Source organism: Xiphophorus maculatus, chromosome 20 (assembly GCF_002775205.1).
Source record: "Xiphophorus maculatus strain JP 163 A chromosome 20, X_maculatus-5.0-male, whole genome shotgun sequence".
NCBI classification, from domain to species: Eukaryota; Metazoa; Chordata; class Actinopteri; order Cyprinodontiformes; family Poeciliidae; genus Xiphophorus; species Xiphophorus maculatus.
The window spans coordinates 28,579,736-28,588,500 of NC_036462.1; the positions used below are offsets into that span (position 1 = coordinate 28,579,736).

General features: G+C 41.2%; 1 protein-coding gene across 1 annotated transcript; it reads right to left on the minus strand.

Moving 5' to 3' along the window:
* Window positions 1–35: 35 nt before the first annotated feature.
* Window positions 36–8,559, minus strand: kbtbd8 (kelch repeat and BTB domain containing 8). Its single transcript, XM_005814421.2, has 5 exons — window positions 8,544–8,559; window positions 6,013–6,220; window positions 5,605–5,911; window positions 4,052–4,871; window positions 36–3,977 (listed from the first exon to the last, which is right to left on the minus strand). Exons 1-5 carry the CDS (start codon window positions 8,557–8,559, stop codon window positions 3,514–3,516), a joined length of 1,815 nt encoding a protein of 604 aa, XP_005814478.2. The 3' UTR covers window positions 36–3,513.
* Window positions 8,560–8,765: the final 206 nt, after the last annotated feature.

The window sequence follows — 8,765 nt, forward strand, 5'->3', positions numbered from 1 at the left end:
TAAACGCATGCATGTCAAATGTAAAACAAATAAACTTCAATCGTAATAATTTTTTTTATTATTATTTTCATTTATGTGCAATGTGAAGTTCACAGTTGAGCTCAACAACCATTATAACCTGAAACCCAAAGAAAAAAACAAAACAGATATTTTAAAGTAAAAGTAAGGACAAGAAATTAAAACAATGGAATAGCACCAATGAACAATAAGTAGAGCTGATCCGAACAAGCGTCTTATGACACAGAGAGCGGTTTGTTTTAGCTTGTTGTTATGGCAAGACTGGTGTTAAAAATAATCAAAAGATGGAGCAAGATGTTACAAAAGCTAATGTACTACAGGGCAGGACAAAAAGAAATCTAATTTAGCACTCGTGCAGGTAATCTTTTTTTTTTTTTTTTCTCTCGTAAGAGGATTACACTACAATAACAAATTAGATCATCACATAAGGAAAGAAAATAAAACAGCCACTTGAGACGAGAAAAAAGAAATCACATCTATTTTTTTTTTCCAAGTTATAAAAGAAACTGAACGCAAGTTTAGAAAACTGTGCAAGTACAGCAAACCTATAGTACAGTATATTACACATCACAAAACAAAATTAAATACAGTACTGTGTATCAGTAGAAATCCTGAGAGTTCTCCGTTCCTGGTTCTCGAGTGGCCATGTTGGAGCCGCGTTAGAGGGGCTCAGACCACACAGATCACTTGTGAAGGAGTGTCTTTTGGAGGTTATTGTTCAAGCAGTGTGATTAAAATCAGCTCAGTGTCTTTCGAACAGCGGACCTTCTCTCAGAGAAGTAAATATATCCTCAAAGTTCTTGCTGAATGTGACTCGTTAAAAGATTCATTTCCATTTAAACCTTCTTGTTGATTGCTATATCTCTATATATTTACTGAAACCTTTCAGAAAATAGAGGGGCACTCTTTCCTGGTAATGTCAAAAAAACCCAACAAAAAACGCGTGCAGTGCTTCGATGACATGACAACCTGCATGGGGAAACTGAGCACTTTAGGGGAAAAAAATAAAATCAAATCACTTTGACAGGGAGGACAAGTCGATTGTGGGTTGTTTTTTTTTCTTTTTACACAAGATTGTCTAAAAAAGCAGCACCAACAGTTTGTGCCCGAGTGACGGCGTGGTAAAAAAAAAAAAAAAGATTCATGGCTGTTAGAACAAACTCCAGACCCTTGCGTAGTAGGTCTTGTTTGAGGGTACATCGTAAAGTTTGCAGTTAAGGACAACCGAAGTGAATAGTAATTCAGTGCAATGTTGAGCTGACATTTCAAATGTTCTTCGTGAGGAGATGTGGATTTGGATGCCCCCCTCTTTTTTTTTTTTTAGCCACAGGCACATTGGCATCACACATAATATGCACCAAAATACACATCAGTCCAAGTCTGCACCCATGGAACAGCCAAACAATTACCGGTACTAGTACTACCATTTCCCCCACCCCACAAGCATAGACAAGCAAACAAAAACATTAATGCACTAAGGTAATACAAGATAAAGCCTAATCACAGTTCCTTGATTTATTGCTACCACAAAATTAGTTTCAATGTCCACAACGACTATAACAAGACCTCAAATGCTTTTTTTTTTTTTAATGGCATTTTGTCAACCTTCTAGAAAATTACAACGCGAGGCCGAAAGCCAATCGAACATCCGAATGCCAAGCAGAGCTTTTTACACGGCTGTTCTGTCAAGACAAAACGTCCTGAAGACGTCCCTTTTCTCCACGTCCGATGAATCTGAGGTAAACCTGTTAGTTGGTCGGAACTTGCCACTTAGTGTTAGCACAAAGATTTGACTCCGTCATTATATCTCCAATGTGGAGAGTGAATACTCTAAGACTTCACTTAAGTTAAAATATATTTGCATATGACACACAACGGATGCCAACTCAAAAAATAAAAGTGTGAGCCGCATTCGATTGGTATCCAAAAAAAAGAAACAAAAGATCTAGTTCCATACAATGTGGTTTTATATGCTGATGCTTATGAAGGAAGATGGGGTCATAAAATAATCTAGGCATGGGTCGGTTACTGGAACACCAAGGCTTTGAACTACTAAGGATTCAAGGACCTGAAACGTTTTATGGGATATTTCTCATACAGGTGGACGTCCTTTTCAACAAGAGGTCTGACAAATTCCAGTTTCATACAGATGTATGTAGCATAGACTCTTCTCCCACCTGTTGCTCTGCACCATCAATCCTGGTTGGACCAAGGATTTTGATTTTCCCTACTGCTTAACCAAAAGACAAGTTGATCCATTTGAGATTTCCCATTACAAAAAGCGAGAACGCTCGTGTGAAATAGAAGGAGCACCACCCAGCACTCTAAAGGGGAACACCTTGGTGCACTTCAACACAAAATGCACGTCAACTGGCGCCTTTAACACACATTGGTGTGTTGCACCGAAATGCACCAAGGTAAGAATTATTGAACTCCAGTCTTAGATTGTTTTAGCTGAAACATTGACTAGAAAAGATTCAAAGCATATCGTGGGGGACTGTTGACTTTGTTTGATAGAAAACTGACATTAAAAATGTGGGTTTTAAAACTTGTCACCAGAGCAGATAGCCTGACTAACCTGTGTTATTTGATGAGTAGTTGAATGACAAAAATGTTAAATATTTGCACAAAGTTGTGAACCACTGCTAAATACAATGGGCACTTGTGTAATGTATCTAAACCTGACTGTCAACATATGGTATAAGCAGTTATAACTAATAGTGAATTTAATTTTTGAAGTAGTAGGAAAAGTTTTATCCATTTTAAATAGTTAAGTTCTTAGTCATTTGTCTTTTAAATTTAGAATTATTGTACCAGCCCATGCCCAAAACTATCAAACATGCCTCTGCATTTTAAAACACTAGGATAATGTAAATCACAAGCACACTTCACAATAAAACCAATTTAAAAATAAGCTGAAGAGAGGCATGGACAAATGCAAAAACAAAACCACATGCACACACAAACAAGCCTCCGAGTTAGCAACCAAGTAATGAGCTATGGTACTCTCCTTACCCGTATGAATTTAGAGTTTATATAGTTATTTATATAGAGAGATTTTCACTTTATGGTGACGCATAGCATCCTTATCTCCAGACGGCATTTTGTCATCCAAACACCCTCATTAGCATGCCAAACATTAAAAAAAAATTATAATAATCAATAACTTTTAATTTCAAACAAAACAGACAAACATGGCTCAACAACAAGTGAAAATAGGATAATTGCACTTATGATTTGTTGTAGGGTTTTGTTAAACATGCTTCAGTGTGTGTAGTTGGTGCTGTCTAGAAAAAAAAAAAAAATACTGCAATCTTTAAACCCACCCCCATTTTGATCATGTTAAATCAAAGTTTGAACAACTTAAGACTCAACAGGAAAAAACAAAAAAACAATCTGCATGGTGTAAAACTCAAGGTAACACCAGGCACAAGGCAGGCAGGACCGACACCACTTCCCCTGCACCGCCCAATAAGATCCGGTTCATAGTTTAGCTCAAAGCACTTTCTGTAGACACTGTGGGTAAAGTTTGGCCACCGCGCATTCAAAATGGCGACCTAAATCCCAAAGACGGTCGGGGGTTTCATAGACTTTGGTCCACGTGTCTGCCTCGTCGTCGTACTGGTAAAGGGAGTTCTTGCGGCTGGTGCGAAACACATGCTCCTCCACCATGACCTGCGTGGCACGTACGAACAGGTGCAGCTTTCCCTGCAGCAGCATGGCCTTGATATACGGGCTCGTGGCTTGGTCAAAGGGCAGATCTCTCTTTCGGCTCCATGTGTTGCTCTCTATGTCATAGACCTCCACTGTAAAGGTGCGCTGGTGGTTCCTGCAAATTCCAGCAATGTAGTAGATGCAGTTCTTATACAAGGCAGCCAGACCTTGACTCCGAGGGACGCTCATTGGGGCTAGATGGCTCCAATAGTCCTTACGGGGGTCGTAGCAGAAGAAACATTCACCTGAAAAAGATTTTTAAAAGATTTTGATTATAAAGCGATGGACACAAGACTTTTCTTTAAGAGTATAAACTCACCTTGGAGGACATAGATCCGGTCTTTATATTCCACCGCACTGTGAAACTCCATGGCAACTGGCATTGGACCGACTGCCATCCAACAGTTGTCTCTGGCATCGTAACACTCCACTGACTTTAACGCGTTTCGTCCATCCCCTTCGTAAACTCGGCCTCCTAGAGCGTAAAGTTTCCCGCAACAGTGCACGAGTCTGCATCCTATCCTCGCCCTCAGCAGAGGAGCTCGAGGAAGCCATCGGTTTCCTGCGTGCTCATACTGCCAGAAGTCACTCTCCGCTCGATGGTCGATGCAAACCTCGCTGTTGCTCGGTCTGTAGCCGCCGGCGATGTAGAGGTCGTTCTCCGGCGACACCAAGATGCCGACCTCTCTGAGATCGTTGGGTGGCTTGCAGAGCTTGAACACCCGTCCTGTGGCTGTGTCCAGGCAAGGCACCGTCTGCTTCTTACCTGAGTGTTTATGGGCCGCGTCGAAGCAGATCACCATCTCGGAGGCTGTCATGCCCAGACGCTGTGGACAGCCGTTTGTGCCGGTGAGGCGAGCTTTTGCCTCGGCGGGGTCTTTAGAGAGAGACAGAGCGCAGGCGAAAGGGGCGGGTATCCGACTGAGAAAGGCCTCATCCAGCAAGGGCAGACGGATGCACTGGGAAAACACCTCGGCAAGGTTGGCTTCACGGCCAGGTCGGTCATGCTCAAGCCAGCGGACGATGCTCTCGTAGACGTGCTCTTCCTTCTCCACATTTAAGTCATCGCTGTTTAGAATACTGACCAGCTGCTCCTTGGTCATCTGGAGAAATTCTTGCTCCCTTGAAACACACAGGAACTACGACAAAAGATGAAAAGTTTAGGCCTGCACAAAAACACACTGATTGCAAAGGAGGACTTTTACAGGACAAAGGTGACCCATTATGCTTCCTTGAACAGGTCAAGAAAACATACACGTTTTGTATGATAAAACATACAAAACATGTTAATTGCATTTCTTGCACAAAATCAGTCTTAGATAATCAGATTTTAGTCTGGCCAGCTCTGCCTGTTTTGATCTACTTTCAGAATGAGCTGCTTCAAGGCCTCTTGTCACTTTAAATCCAAATGAGCTGCTGCTTTCCATGTCAAGTTAATGTTTACATTCACATGTAAAACTGGCTGCAAAACAGATGCACAATTATACAACTGCACATCTTTGAAAAGCAGTAGTAGAGCCTCCGACACAACCAACAAGAATGCAGCAAACGGATCTGGATAGCAGAACAGCAACAAAATACTTGTCTTTTGAAGCAGTAAAACCAGCTGATCAAACATGCTGGAGCTCCGCTTGGGTTGCTAGGTGAAGGCACAGTGACTGTCAATTGACTCAACAATTAAATGAGTTTTTTGAAGCGGCTCATTTTCCAGACACCAAAATAACAAAAAATAGCTGGGTGGGATTTTTTTTTTTTCCCTCCAACACTTGGGTTATTTTTATCAGTTGAGACCCAGATGGAAGTATAAAAACATGCAAAAAGTTAACTTTGCATAACAGGTCCCCTTTAATTATCCTAAATTGTTCAACTGACCTTCTTGCGGATGTAGTCCTGTGAGCGTTCCCTCAACTCCTGATGTCCATATGCATCTGCGAACATGAAGACGCCTATACAGTTTTGAGGGTCAAGTCGGCTGATCATAAACTGGGCACACTGGTCCTGCAGAGCAGGGATCTGGAAAATGCTGGCTGCCGTGAACAGAGCCTGGACGTTGGACTCTGAGAGCACGACTCTGGAGGTGTAGGCATAGTCAAGGACAAGGTGCATGGATTCAGATTCCACGCCCACAATTCTGACTTCACGCTGGCTGCTCTCTGTAAGGCCGCTGGTGAACATGGACCTAAAGATGAGACACAAAAAAAAACATGAAATCAAGCGTACTAATTCATGTCTAGCATTGTTTAAACTGAAAAGTATTTTTCATGTCAAATCATTTCCAACCTAAAGTATGGGCTGATGGCTGCAAGAACATTCCGGTGGCACGAGAAAGTCTTGCCGTGGTCCACTTCTACGACAATATCTGTGAGTTGTGCTTCATCGTACAAAGCTTTGAGTTGCTGAAGAATGTTGCAAGCGTGGACAGCATCTACCCCGTTGTAGTTGGTGGCTGGAGGTGTCCCATTTTGTACTTGTAACAGCTTGCCTACCTCTAAAGAATGATACAAAGAGAAAGTTATTTCACCTTTTGGAATGACAACTAAAAAACAAAATACCTGGGGAATTAACTTGGAACTGTGACAAGTTAGGCTAGAAACCAATCCTGCTCAGATTAGGTTTTCAGATTAGAAATTAAGGCCAGCTCTCAGCAAATCAGTGCCATAAAAAAATGGGAAATTTATAACAACGTTTCAACAGCATCTCCTTTCTTCCCCTCACTCCACTATGTCTTAGAAAATCTTTGAGATAACTCAGCCGAATTTATACTTTTACACCTAAAACAGAAAACTGAATAATTTAACTGTGAGATGAGAAATGTTTGGGTTTTTTTTTATTAAAATGCCCAAGTCTGAGAATAGAAAATCTCCATTTAAGAATGTGAATGCATAAAAAAAAAAAAAAAAAAAAAAACCACTTAAAAGCGCTGCAAAAGTCTGTACACTCGTGTTTCAGCAAGGGTCGGGTGTAGGTGTCAAGATATACCACAGGTTTGAATTAAAAAGATACCAAAAAAAATCTATGTAGTTTTGAAACCAAAACACTGTTCCAAGAGTCTATTAAAATGTCACTGAAAGTTAAAAAGAGCAACACATCATACCACCTCCACATCTTACTAAACCAGCACTTCTCAATTCTAGTCCTCAGGCCCCCCTGCTCTGCATGTTTTAGATGTCTGTATTTCAGAACAGCTGATCCAAATGATTGCATGACCTCTTCTGCAATCATCAAGTACTGCAGAAGCCTGTTAATCACCCATAGATTCAATCCAGGTGTGTGGTAGAAGGGGAACACCTGAAACAAGCAGGAGGGCATGAAGACTGGAATTGAGGAACACTGTACTAAACCCTGCTAATCATCTGGCCTACAGAAGATTATTTTGCTTATAAGTGAGACAAAATCAGCTATTTTGAGATGATTCTGTTCACAAAAACAATTTAGTCAGATAAGGTATTGGAAGCACCATTCATCACCCCTGATTAAAATCTCACTGCAACAAAAATACAAACTATATAAGTAATTGCTTAATGACTGGGTGGAAATAATTAAAACACCACGTTGCAACTCTCAGCACAATTTCTTTCCAATAATTTTTTTGGGGGAGCCTTCCTACTAGTTGACCTTAAGAACTTCTCAAATTTATACACCTAAATGTTTTCCAATTTCTGGCTAAGACACAAAGGAATACATAAAGTTAATCGTTTTTCATATCATCTGAAAAGCATGAGGGCTCAGAGTTTGTTTCAACGTTACAGTCAGATGCTAATAAATAGAGACAATGAAGTTCGATGGCTGTAGTGTCAGTGGACTGGAAGTTATTCTGAGTCGTTTTAAAGGCTAATGTGGGTGGTAAAACTCATTTTAGGTTTTGTTTCCAACTCCCGAGTCGAGGTTCAAATCGGGACATGTGCTTAATATACAAGTTTATAACCAAGTTAATTCTGTGGTGTTTCCCCTAAAATAGGAACCTTAAATTACAACATGAACTATTATTACATGTGTCAGAGCTGCATGACTGGCCTCACGACGTCTAAACCGCAGCTTTGCCGTCTTGGAGAGACTTGAAGTACTTTTCAACACATACCTCGTGTTAAGCAACACCAACTCCTTCTTGACAGGACAAAGGCTGGCAATGGATGAATAGAAACTACTGTCTCGCCAGGTGGTAGCTAATTTGCTAACATGTCGAATGCCCGACGTCTGTTTTAGTAGCGAAAAAAAAAAGAGTAAGAACAAACCCTAAGAGTACCGAAGTACTTAAAATTGGGACGGAGTAGCGCAATATGTTCATTACAAATAATTAGCTATACTGCCATTTAGGTTGGAAGACGTGCAAGCTTAACTTTTAGCAGCACATAGGCAGAGAGCTAATGTTAGCAAGCATTCTTTGACACAAAATTGCGAGCTACAAGGGGCAAAAAGTGTTTTTAGTAGCTGCATACACATCGTTTAAAACCATAAAGCTACATAACACGACGTCACCCAAATGACTGCGATAATATCATTAATGAATGGCATTTGTCTGCCGTCAGTCTCTTGCCACAAACAAGTGTTTACACAATCAGCTGTGGGTAGCGAGCTAACCGGCCGAAAGTTAGCCACACAGCTAACGCTAGCAACTTAGCCGAGCAAACGACAAACAACTGTTTGGAGTAGTGATAAAGAGGCATGACTTCCTCCGACGAGCACGCAACGTGTCACGACTTTTAACTCGTCCAACAGGCCGTGCTCGGTCAGTTGCTAAACACACACGCTGTGACTTTAAAAAGCGTTATTTCAATGTGGTCAGAGGAGAAAACAATGAAGACTTTGCTAACCTCCACTGGCGGCCATTCTCCCCAGTCTGTCTCAGAGCAAACCGAGGAACGTCAGGGAGTTTACATAGTACCAACGGAAACAAGAAGCGGCCAATCACGAGACGGGCTCTCCGTGCGACAGCCAATCAGATTCTGTTTGTCTGCTACAAAGGGGGAGAAAAGTTAATGGTGGGTGGCTACGTTTTTCAATGGGATGGAATTACACACGAGGCTACAAATCAG

Bases quoted from the DNA above. Each gene is read 5' to 3' on its own strand.
- kbtbd8 (XM_005814421.2), bottom strand. The intron at 5,912-6,012 runs GTTGGAAATGAT...TCTCATCTTTAG, and splicing joins GCCATCAGCCCATACTTTAG to GTCCATGTTCACCAGCGGCC. The intron at 4,872-5,604 runs GTCAGTTGAACA...CTTTTGTCGTAG, and splicing joins AGGACTACATCCGCAAGAAG to TTCCTGTGTGTTTCAAGGGA.